General features: G+C 46.0%; 1 protein-coding gene across 1 annotated transcript in view; it reads left to right on the forward strand.

The window, feature by feature from the left end:
• Window positions 1-3,870: 3,870 nt before the first annotated feature.
• DNAAF3 (dynein axonemal assembly factor 3) overlaps window positions 3,871-12,904 on the forward strand; it is a 181,903-nt gene continuing 172,869 nt past the window's right edge. The window contains exon 1 of the mRNA XM_086928685.1: window positions 3,871-3,954. Within this exon, the coding sequence (XP_086784811.1) occupies window positions 3,873-3,954 (82 nt within the window). The 5' untranslated portion in view covers window positions 3,871-3,872. The remainder of the gene's footprint in view (window positions 3,955-12,904) is intronic.

Genomic DNA, 12,904 nt, shown 5'->3' on the forward strand with positions numbered 1-12,904 from the left:
ACACACACTTTTTACCAGTCCTGAAGAAAGCCAGATTACAGATAAGGCACTGGCTGAAACATGTTGACACATCAAAGGACGTAGGAGGTCGTAACCCGCCTCTAACGTCACACTGCCTTATTTTTAACCGCTGGCGGAGGCCCATTTAATAAAGTGTTCTTACCCTTCGGGTACTGGGACCCCCGCCAAGCCGTTTTAAACTCACTTACTTAACACCCTTCACCGCACACACAGTGACATACCTGCTCCGCTGTAGTCAGGCGTCGTAGCACACCCGGGACACGCTAGGTGTCACTGGGTGGGCCCGATGATGAAGCATGCCACCACCTAGGTTGGTGGGTGAGGGCTTTCTAAAGACACCCAACAGGTGCCATCTCCTTCTGACAAAACAATACTGAGTCACTACTATGATTATAATATAATATCATACCAACCCCATTCCAGCTAGTCCTTTTTTGATTAATTGAACATATAAACCAGGGATCTGGACTAGCTATCTGGTCCTCTCTCCCCCTCTTGATACACGCTATTATCGCAAATTAACATCCAGAAGACAAATGTGAGTGTGTCATTACATTCGTTTCCAGGGGGTTGTTGAAATTTGGACAATTTGTAGAAGTGTAATATAGTATGTTTTTTTAATGTATATTGACTGTATTTTGGAACTTTTTTAATTGTATGTTTTTATCAAATTATTGTTGGATTTTTAATAAATATTTTCATAAGTGCCTTGACATCCTGAGTTGGTGTATTGCCTTGATGAGCTGCTGGTGACTGTATATGACTGGTGTTGATATCTGTTTTTGTATGTATGCTCTAAAAGATTCCTTCAATATACAGATGTTGCTCAAAAGGCAACTCCGATGCTGTGTCCACTAAAGATGGAGGTTCCACTGGTAGGATTGTATGGGTTAATGGACACTTGAGACTAGCAAGATTCACAAGAGCCTCAGAACCGTCTGCGCTGAACCCAGGAATAAGTCTGAATTATCGGTGTCATGTCTTAAATATCCTGGCCTGTCTGCAGGAGTGAAAAGGCCTTGAAAGCTACAGTTTCCGAATGGGCTCTTCTGTTTAGGTTGCAGGTGGGACTTTGGCCCGGTAATGGAGAACCCCAGAGAAGTTTACAGGTGACAGTGACAGTGACGAGCCCTTCTTCAGCAGTCAAATATCGCAGTTTGGAAATAAAAGTATTCCCAATCTGTGAAAATTGGCCTTGCCCATCGCCATCATCTTCGCAAATGCTCATGGAGCTGAGCTGATGCCGGAGGGTAGAACAGTAAACTGGTACTGCGCCAACCCTATCATGAGCTGAAGGAACACTGGTGGGACTGCTTGATGAGCACTTTAAAGTAAGTCCTTTGTTAGTCCAAGGTCACCTTCTGGTCCCCTGGATCCAGGGCTTCAAGGACTTTGACTGAAGTCTGGATCTTGAACTTGTCCAACCTTATTTAAAGAGTTTTATATAGCGCTGGAAGACACGGGGATATCCACGCGCTTTATAGAACTGAGACAATGACAATATATCCTAAGGTCTAGAATTAGCCTGAGATTACTCAATTTGTTTGGTACCAAAAAATATCTGCAGTAGCACCCCATTCCCCTCTCTTTCGGAATTTTCTCTATGGCCCAAACAGCCAGTAATGATTGGACCTCTACACAATAACGGAAGCATACTTTGCTGAAGCCGAAACAGAAGCAGATGAAATATGAGGGAGAGTAGATGTGAAAGGGAGAACATAACCTTGTTGGACAATTTGCATAACTCACTGATCTGAAATAATAGCAGTCTAGCGGGCCAGGAAAAATCAGATTCTGTCCCCTACCAGTCACCTATCCCATTGGGATGGGGAATCAAAGTGGCTTTGATGTAGCTACAGCAGGCAAAGTTGAAGAAGATTTCGGTTCTTGGTGGTGTCTATATTCTCTGCCACCACCACATCCTCGTTAGCCACAAAAGGCTATGATTGATGTTGCACTTTGGCTTGAGAAAACACCCAGAGAGTGTCCTCTGAATGGTCTGTATTGTTGGTAAAAATTTTGTCATGGTGAAAGTAAACCTAAGGACGGGGCTATAATGTGGGTGTCTTGAAAGCTTCATTGCAGAGTAAGCCTTAATACATAAAAGCCTGGAACCATGAAATGGCATAAAAGGAATTCCTACGTGTCACTAAAGAATATTATTGCACGCATCCAGGCATGACACCTAATTATGACACTGGTGCCAATGGCTAAACCGCTGTAGTCCGTTGTGCTAGGCTGGCCCTCAACATATATAACGTGAAGTAGTGTGGCTCACTGGTTAGAGGCGGCAGACCCGAGAGCAGAGGACGGCCCGGGACCAGGGTTCGATTCCCGGCGCTGCAGGTTTCTGGACCAGGGTCAGCGGACTCGATAATTCTCTCGCCTCGGTGCCCACTCTGATCAGCGATCACACTCGGCAACTCTGGGCATTAGCTTGCCTCATCTTCACTAACGGCCCCACCAGACCGCCGGGGATGCCTGGTCTCACCCTGGAGATACCCATTAAGGGACCATCTCTCAGGGAAGCCAGGAAGGGTTTCGCAGCGGTCGAAGCGCCTTGGGACCCTCTGGGTAAGTAGTGCGCTATATAAATGCCTATACATATAATTTGCTGTGTCTTACACGTCTTTTGATTGTCTGGGCAAGGGCGTTCCTGGGTTCATCAAGATTGGCCTGTCAAGATCTTGCTGGCCATTTCCCCTAGGGTATGAGAGTACTGACCCAGGATACAGACAATGTTCAAGGACATCAGGGCCAACATGATTGAAGAAAGAAACTCTTCTAAAAACATCAATGCATTTTAATTTCCTGGCTGGAGGCACAAAAGAGATTGTATTGGGGTTGACCTTGCTTGTAGGAAGCAAACTCTCAGAAGTATGCTGCTGAGTCAAAAACATTTGGTTTCCATGGATAGGCCTATGACACCTAACTACCAGATTACTGACTAGGGACCCCAGATACGGTTTAGTTCATGCTACCATTGAGGTGTTTGTTAGATGTTTAGAGCATGCCTATCCTGCTTTGTATGTTCAGCAACGTATAGTTTTACCTCCCATCCCTGATTGTGACAGAGATGAGTTTCCGGCAGTCGCCATATGTTTTGAACCCTGTGGTTTTACGAGGGGACCTTTCACTAGCACACTGTGCATTGGTAAAAACGAACAAAGTTGGGTGCCGAGCTCTATATCGGTGTCAAAAGGCTCAGAAAACATAAAACTGGTGTAATCGTGTAGGGGTAGTGCCTGTATACAGCTGTTTGCCATCAGTTCTGGAGAAGGTACGGTATCACTGCAAAGTTAGATAGCGCCACCTGTGGCTATTGACAAGGTAGGGAATATGTGGTTATAAGTATCTATCAGAATGTTACTGTTTAATTCCAAACTTTTCCTCATGTATTTTCGACAACGCATAGCTTATGCACCCACAGCTGATATAAAAATATATGCATGGGAGTGTGTTTCATTGTGATACCTTAATTATTTAACAAGAGCTCCCTTAAATTTACCTTGTTTGTTCCTGAACCAATATTGCAGTTTGAAAAAGATGCGTTCCCAGTACTGTGAGGAATTCATCAGTGATTTTAAATGCTCACCCCATGGAAAAACTTAATATTGTAAATAAAACCTTTAAATTCCAATCCCACAAATTACTATTCGATCTCTCTAAATCTCTCTTGCCTCTGATGGCATAGGCAAAAGGGCATATTTCAGCTAATGTTTTAGTTAAACATTTCTCATTTTCTGTTTAAGGAGTATCAGGAAGTTGGCTTGCATGCGTACCACCAGCATCTGCTGTAATCTACTGGCTACTGTAAAACACAGCCTTTCTTTCTCTTTATGATTTCAGACATGACAGCCACTGGAACAGGCGAGGGCTTTGGAGCAGTAACGTGGTGGGGCTTCTCACCAGCTCTTGATCTTCAAATGAAATGTAAGTGATATAGCTTTGGTCCTAGCATGAGATATCCTTTCCTTTTATAAGACTGCCACTGTTCATCACTCCATGACTTCATTCATACTGTGAGTCTAGGCATGGATTTAACTAGGCTTGCATATATTGAAACCCTAAGCAGGACCCAAGCATTAAAGTACTCAAACAAGGGGTAATTGATCTCAGTGACTTTTATAATGGTTTGTTATGGCATTGGCATAACATGGTGTCCTTTGGAGTTGGCAACTACCTGATGTCTGATCTGATATCTATACAGTAGGCCCTTTGAGTTTTATTGCATAACCTCAAACCAGAATTTGCTAAGGAATGGTACTGTGGTGCCATAGCAGTTCCTGCAATAGAAAGATTGTTGCCCCCACATGGTGCTAGAATGAGAGGTTGTTCCTGCGAGGAATCCCCTTCATCACAACCCTTTTTTCGATGGGAAGGTTAAGTAAAGGAAATATTTGAAATGGTACTAGATGGTCCATTTGTCCTTAAAATGGGGTGTCCAAAGTAAGACAAGATTGGGAGTGGAATAATCCTCTCGTTATTTTTCTGTGTTTCCTATACCATTGTATTTAGTGGTTTGACTATACGGGTGAAGGCACCACAGACTGGACAATTTGAAGCAATACAAGAAGGCCCAGATTTTTTCCTAAAAGCATCCTTGGCTAAGAGTGATCTTCAAGCTAGACAATTTGATAAACTTCATCCTAGTTCTACGGTGTATTCTCTTTTGCCAAGTAGACCCCTTTAACTCTGCCTTTGGAGTTTCAGTAGGGCAGACTAGAGACCCAGCTTGTTTTGGTACACTGAACCTCGGCCCAGAAAGGCAAACATTCCCCTCAATCACCTTTTTAAAACCTATAATTGTTTTCTTACTAATACCTCTGTTAGTTACCCCTTTTGTGCCTCCTGGTTCATTCTAGTCCACGGGACTGGCCCTAGTCCAAGACATATATATTCAAATTGTTTTTTCCCTTGAACATTTACTTTCTGAATGTCCCACTTAGAATTACCATTGGGTATATACAGTCATCGGGTTTCAGGGGATTCTGTCTATCCTGGAGGTAAATTTTGATACTAACTGTATTTTTTCATTTTCAGGTAAGGCTTTAATTAAACCTTGCCTTTTTATTTTGTCCACATCTTGCTTATTGTTTCTTTACTGGGGTCAGCTGTTCTGTTTGTTTAACTGTGCTCCCAAACTCCTTCAGGAATGGTGCTTTGCCTCTATCAAACAAAATTCGAACTATTATTTCAACCTCTCTGTGGATTGTTTGATTCTGAAGAGAGGTGTGGCATATTGTTTCCTTAGATTAGATGAACCATATTTAGTTATTTATTTAAAAGGTTTTATATAGAGTTGGCTAGACCCAAAGGTATCAGAGCGCTTTACAAGGGTTGGGAGTGGAAATAAATTGCAATATAACAATTGTACAAAAAGGAAAAGTGCAAAATAATAAGCAAAAAATGCAAAGAACAGTAAATACATGGACAATAAAATAAAGAGTACAATTAGTACATAACCAGAATTGAATAGTTTAGCTAGAGTGGGTGGTCAGGATGGGGGAAGGGGGGAAGAGTGAGGAGTTAGGGGGAGACTGAGGAGGGTGATGGGAGAGAAGATAGCATGTAGGAGTAGGCAGTGATTAAAAGAGAACAAGTAGGGAGACGGTGGAAGTATACATGAGCATGAGAGGAGGGGGTAGTAAGTCAGGTAAAATGTGATGAGAACATAACACCGTCATGGGCAGGTTGAGACACTATTAGGTGGCAGGATAAGGACCCCAGTATTTGTTGAGAGGGTGCCGCTTCAGATCTTTTTTGAAGCTGAGATAGGAGGGAATGCAGGGTAGATCTTTGGGGAGTGAGTCCCAGATAGTAGGCGCATTACCGGAGAAAGAGCGTAACTGGGTAGATTTCTTGTTAACCCAGGTGTGGAAAATGAACCCGTAATCCTATCGATGCCCAGGCCGCTGGCGCAAACCGCCTCTTAATTCCCATGTTGAATAATTACCAAATAAAGAGACGGGCGCTGGAAGCAGGAATCAAGAACAGAGTTTATTTCTCATGAGGAGAGCCAGTCATTTCGGACACGAAACACAGTGTCTTTCGGGAGGTGCTCTAACAAGTGAGCTGAGACTCTTGCTTTTATACCTTACAGAACACTTGATAACACAATCAGGACAGTATGACGCAAAAGAAAGACATCCCTATAATCCTCGTGGTGATCCTACTCCACATACGTTCACAATGGGGACCCTTGACCTGCTGATAAGAGGGGAGGGTAATCACGCAGCTGAGTGTTTCGTAGGATGTGTACGCTTGATCATAGCCCAGGGGGTGGGGTGGCTAGGATCAATAGTGGGTCTCTTGAGGAGGAGTGACTTCATACAATAAGGGCAGTAAATGGTATCTCCTGGCTTAGGCGATGGCCTCGGACATGTGTGGTCAGCCGGACTCGGGGGAAGGGGTCATCAAAGGAGTGGTATTCATGCCGCGTGGACAATCGAGCGCGGAGGGAAGGCTTGTCAACAGAGGGGCATTCATGGAAGGGGAGGAGGTGTTGGTCAGGCGCGCCCGTGACTCTCAAGGACAGGGCCTTGCAGAAGAAGAAGGTTTATGACTTGCCCTTGTGAGGAGAAGGGAGGGGTAACCAGGGTGGACACAGGGACAGAGTTACGCAGAGAGAGAGAGAGAGAGAGAGAGATCTGATGACCAGTACATGAGAGAGCGGGGGCAGTCAGGTGCAGCTGGGGAGGGCTACGTCAGCCAAGGCGAAGGATGCCTCTTCAAGAGGGAATGGGGGGGGGGGGGTTTTGTGCGGGTCAAGCAGGAGAGTCGCCTTTCGCAGCGGGGTCGCACAGGGGGAGAGGGTTTCATGGCCTACGCATAAGAGAGGGGGGTTTAGGATAGCGCAGGAGGGAAGCCGGGGATCCCAATGGGAAAAAGGCCATGGTGCCTAGAATGGCTGTACATATGCATATGGGTACGGGCTCTTACTGGCAGGGTGATACGGTCAATAATTTACAGTATCCATGGTGCCCACAGGGAGAGGAGTGGGAGAAGAAGGGGAATGAATGCTGTCTATGTACATCAATTTCTTCAACTTTCACAGTCGCCCCTTTTTACATAACAGCAGTCATTCTAGCAGTTGATGGATTTACAGGTAGACATGCATCGTTGATGAATTAGCATTTGGCCGATACTAGCATTCGGCGTACAATCACAGACAGTTAAGGTGATGGGCAGAATGCAGTACATAGAAAATTGCTTTTCGTTGAGTTCCTAACAATTAAACGCACTACATAGCATAAATCTTTCTAACTTAAAAATTTGACCAATGAACGATTTTGACCAGGTAGTTGAGAGCGGAATTCAGTTCAATACACATGATCTCTTCGTCCCAGTGTCTTTTTATCAGTGAGCCATCACTGGTAGGCTCTAGTCCGTGTACTTTCGTTGGCGCTGTTGAGCACCGGCGGTGGAGCTATAGGTCCAGCTCAGTCCTATCCTTTCGCGTTGCAGGGTGCGGTCAGTCCTCTGCTGTTAGACCACAGTCCTGTTCCCTAAACAATCCGGTTGGTGGCGCCTTATGCTCGGCACCCATAGTTCTATGGCAGCACCCTATTCCCAGTGGAATGCTGTTCTTCCTTTGGCAAAAAGTCACGTGGGAATGAGGGTGAGTGTGGTTCAAATAGTCGATAGGAGAGAGAGGGGGGGAGTTGGGTCAGAGTTCCTGGGACACACAAAAGGGACCAAGGGAGCAAAGGATAACAAGCAGGCAGGCCCATCCATCGGGCCCAAAGAAGGGGGACGGAGACTCCAGGCACACGTGGGTTAGCAGGCGGGGGGGGGCTTCGAGGCGGCCCGTCGTTTTTCTTTCTCCACGTTGAAATTGCGGTCTCGTCCCGTATCCTGTTGCTCTGCGGCTCCACCTTTGGTCGGGGTCACACGTGTCCCAAGATCTGCAGTCAGGCTGTATGTCGCATCTGACCCATCTCCTTCGGTGATCGTGAATCTTTGAATAGGTACAAGACAAGGTTTCAGAGAAATGGCAAAAGAAGATATCTACGCATGTGAATTCCTCCCTCAATTCTACGCATTTGGGAGATACGCTCATTGGTCACAGTCAGAGGTCCATTACTAAGCAGTGCATGTGTCAGTATTCCTACTGGGTTCATGGCAGGTCTATTCATCGTCTTATTTATAAATCAATTGAGGTAAATCAGATTCCCATCAACTGTGCATTACATCATATTCAGCATTACAGAGCATTTCCCATCAGGACTGGCTAACCTTTTCAAACAGGGCGGGGGGGGTGCCATCATCGAGAGTCAGGCAAAACAGGGTTTTCTCGGGGGTCAACAGCTACTCATGGTCATCATGTTTATATTCGGGACAGCAACTGGGGTTTATCAAAAATGGGGCGGGGATGCTTCGGGCGCTTGCGCTTGGGTGCAAAAGGGGGTGGGGCAATCTGGGCATTGGGGGTTCAATCTAGACGTTGGCGTTCGTCTCTGAAGAACAGACATAAGGTGCCATTGACATACAGTTCCCCTATAAATGGCCAGATTTGGGGGACCTTAGTCGTCTTACCTGTCCTTTCCTTCTCAGCCAATTCAAGTTCATTCATTTTGCAGAAAGGAGAGGCAGTAATATGGCGAGATACAATCATTTTAGATTCGGTCAATTTTCGCTGAACACCTTCGCGTTCAATATGTATCAAATCAGATTGGTACCGGTGGGGTACAGTTTTACCAAAAAGAGGGAGAGAAAATAGGGAGACTCTCATAGAGAGCGAGAGTCGTCCGCAATCTAAACGAGCCATTCGGTACACGTATGACATGTAGAAAGAGAGAGAGAGAGAGAGACAGATAAGGTGGTGGGGAGAGAGAGAGAGAGAGAGAGAGAGAGAGAGACGTGTACGAAAATAGGTCATTTAGTGCGCGCACAACACAGAACAGCAAAGGTCAGGTAACACGCAGATACAGACAGATGGAAGACATAAATTCGTACATTACACACACACAAACTCAGACAGGGAAGACGGCACATGTATTACACATATACAAGACATTCACGACAAGACAGGAAACAATTGTTAACCTACAAGATCTATTTTTATGTATATCCTACGTATCTTTACTATCCTATTTATCTACGTGCTTAGCTCTTTCTACCCTTCCCCCCTTTCCCTTCTCGCTTGTCACGCCTGCGAGCGTTCCCAATTACCAATACTCACACCTCGGTTGGTCGGTCAGTAATTAACCTGGTCGTGCTAGTTACCCATGGTTGGATCTTAAACCATTTTTCAGTTCCTTCCTTTGGTGGGAAGTTCTCCAGGCTGAGGCAACGGCAAGTATTGATCGGGAGAACAGTCGGACAGCTTGGCTATATCTATAAGAGTGTGAGAAAGGGGGTAGTGCATTTTGAACATCAGCAACATTTCTAACTTCCTAGACGGGTGGTGCCGTGGCAACCCTTACCCGTATAATTTTTCTTTGTCCTTTCCCTACCTAGTCAAACGTCCAGTTGCATTATTTAACACGTCATTTCTAGTCAATTTTTCGTCATTCAGTACCTGTCCAGTTTCCATGTCAGTCCATCCTCTCAGTCGCTATGTCCTAAGGAGGAACAGTCATGTTAAGCCTACGTTTTTTAAAAACTTATCGTTATAACGACTATACACATATTCCCTCTTTCCCTTTTTCGTCGGTGGTCCGACTGTCGCTCTTCCACACTTCAGCCGACGTTCTGACGTGACCTGCAGAAGGGAGGGAAAAGAAGGGGTGGGGGGGGCAGCATTCAAAGTACATCAGCATGTAGTAGTCCAAAAAATGTTTTTACCTACCACATACTCGCCCTATCTCCTCGTACTGCATTCCCTTGCCATCTCGGCGTTTAAGCCCAGAGGGACCAGTGGTGTCAGATAGATAATCATCGACGATCTGTGTATCTACATGAGCTACTTGGTCGTAACCCTCTTTATCGGGTGCAAGGGTGACGGTCAGGTGGCATTTCTGTGGTCTCGATTTAAGAGCGGCTAAAACACTTTTCCGGCTGGTTGTGACACATAATGGAGCTGCTAAATATCTGATCCCTTCTGATCTACATCCTTCATCATACTTATTCTTCGCTCACAGTAGTAGGGCATCCAAAACTCATTAATGCAGCTGCTACAACCATGCTTTCTTTTTCAAAATACTTTTAATAAACGAAATTGGTGGCAGTTCATTACATAAAGTGCAGCAGTGCAATAAAATCGTATTAAAAATTCCTTACAGAGCAAGCATGATGCATGTCAAGAATTCATTTTTAATTAATTCATAAATTCATTATCCAATACTCATTCGTTATCTAAGTTACACCAATTCATTTTCCAAATCATAATCAGTACCCACCCTAAGTCAATTCATTATCCAAGCACATACTCAACATCCTTCATATCTACTTTCATTATCCAAAAACTGCATATAGATCTCGGGGCAACAAGCTGCGCAATCAGGGTGCAACAAAGTTTATTCAAATACGTTTCATTTTGTGGCGGCGCCATTTTGGGTGGGGTCAGGCAAGTTCCAGCACAGTCAGAGTGTCTCTAGTCTCGCAGGGTTGGCCCAGAACTTTCCGTTGGCAGTTCAAAAAGTTTTGTGCTATGTGGTTAACAGTCTAACAAATATGGACCATGAGTCAAAGAGTGGGGAGGGCGGCAACAATTTTCCTACCGGGTCATCCTGGTGTTCCTCCGGAACTGAACAAGTCTGTGCCGCGGCTGCATTTTAGCCATTTCCAATCCGAGGCTGGTGCCGGCAGGAGTTGCACCGGTGTCGTGGTTCCCAGTGAAGGGGGCGGGGGCACCCAAGCGGAGGGATCGGGGTGCCCCCCCGGCTCTTATAGAATCTTCAAGGTTGAGGGGAGAAGGCATGGAGCGTGTGCCCGTCCTGGGCAGAAGACCGCTTTATGATGTTGACCCTCTTTAAGTAAGAGCATTGGGGTGTCGCTGGAAGCCTCCACCTGGAGGGAGGTGGGGGAGGCTCGTTCGCGTCACCTCCCCCTTCCAGCGACCCCGCGCCGTTCCTCGGCTCCGTCGCTTCGATATTGGCCGTGCTGGCTATTGAAGATGGGGGGGGGGTGGTCGGCGGCTGAGGCAAGACAGCCCCCCCTTTTCTCTTGACATGTGGCGGGACTACCTGGAACTGTCCAGGCGTCGACATGTGGCAGCACTACCTGTAACTATCCAGGAATTTGACATGTGGCGGGACTACTCGATTTGCCGCCATTCTCGCCCCCGGCTTCGGCCTTCTTCGTGGGTCGGACCAGGCGAGAGACAGAAGGGGGGGGGTGGTCGGTGGCTGAGGCAAGACAGCCCCCCCCCCCGTGGCCTGCAGGGCAGCAGAAGAGGAGAGAAGGAGAGGTCTCTGCCATTCTTTGGACCGCCTGCCCAACATCATCTCCTCCTGACCGTGGCCAGGCGAGCCCCTCGTGCCTCGAGGCCTCGCCTTCCGGATGGGCGTAACCGCGGACCTGTTGCACTTCGGGAGCTTCCGGAATGGGGGTAGGTACCTATTGGATTGTTTCTATTTCATGTGACCGTTATTTTGGGCGTGGCGGGCAATGAGGCAGACATGTTGGGAGCAAGAATAGGCAGTAGAGCCTAGCTACCTCGTGGCTATTTTTTGCTGTCAAACTTTTCGCTATCTTATATTTCTTATTACGAACTATTTCTAATGTTTCTTATTTTTAGTGAAGTCAAAAGCTCATCAGGGGGTTACTGACTTAGCCTGATTTCTTTTTATTTTTCTTTCTTTTCCTTAGCGTGTTTCGAGCTAAAGTTTTCTGTTAGTAGGGAACGGTGATCACTTCATATTTTTTTTTTATGTGTCCTTTTCACTAGGGGGTACTTCTGGACGGACCAGACGAGTTCCCTCGAATAAATGGTCCGGGGTGGAACGAGATTATCGATCAAAAGGGGAACATATATTCCTTCATTAGGGTATCATCCTGGACAGACCGAGCGATGTACTTCCATTTACTATGGTAGCCTCCTGGACGGACCAGATGGTCTACTTCCGCTAAATGGCCCATGAGCTGGGAGCATATGTCCTCCATAAGGGTAGTCTCCTGGGCGGACCATGCGAGCTACCCCCCAAACAGTGGGGAGTGGGTAGGACTGACGAATTCACAAAGGGGCATAACCTACCCTTTACTACTTGCAAAGACTAGATAGAATATTTCTATTCCACGTTGTTTGCAAGTAGAAAATACCTCAAACGAAACAATTCCTGGAACAACAATGTCCAGGCAACCAACCAATCAGTGGGGAGAAAAACAGGCATGACGGATTACAACGGGGACAAATGTCTGCATTACCTGCCCTTCGCTATCTAAAAAGGAAGACAGAATATTTCTACTCGTCTCAGTTTGTAGACAGGGAAGATCTCAAAGAACAACAATCGATTATTAATCGACTTCAAACAATTCAGTGGGGAGAAAAGTAGGCATGACGGATTAATACCGGGGACAAAAGTCTGCATTACCTACCCTTCTCTATCTGCAAAGAGGGACGACGTTCCTATTCGCCGCTGTTTGCAAACAGAGAATGTCTCGTTCTCAGAAGAGAACCAATATGTCAAGTAGCCTTCAAAGCTAAATGAACCAATACTAACAATTTCGGTATACAAATACCGATTTTCAATACAAACAATCAATCAATCAGGTGGTTAGAGCCACCCTACCAATCAGGCGTAAAAACACCCTACTTAATCTTACCCGGACCGGACCATACGGACAGTTCTTCGACTTCCTCCTCCAGCGCCCGATCGTTCTCTTACTCCATGTAGCATTCCTGTGGGATTCCAGTCAGGACAATAGGTCACTCAAGAGAGGTCCGTTCAGAATTGGTGAAGTTCTGTCGATCGGCAGCCGGGCGAGGGCCCTCTCAAGG

Source organism: Lissotriton vulgaris, chromosome 7 (assembly GCF_964263255.1).
Source record: "Lissotriton vulgaris chromosome 7, aLisVul1.2, whole genome shotgun sequence".
Taxonomy (NCBI): Eukaryota; Metazoa; Chordata; class Amphibia; order Caudata; family Salamandridae; genus Lissotriton; species Lissotriton vulgaris.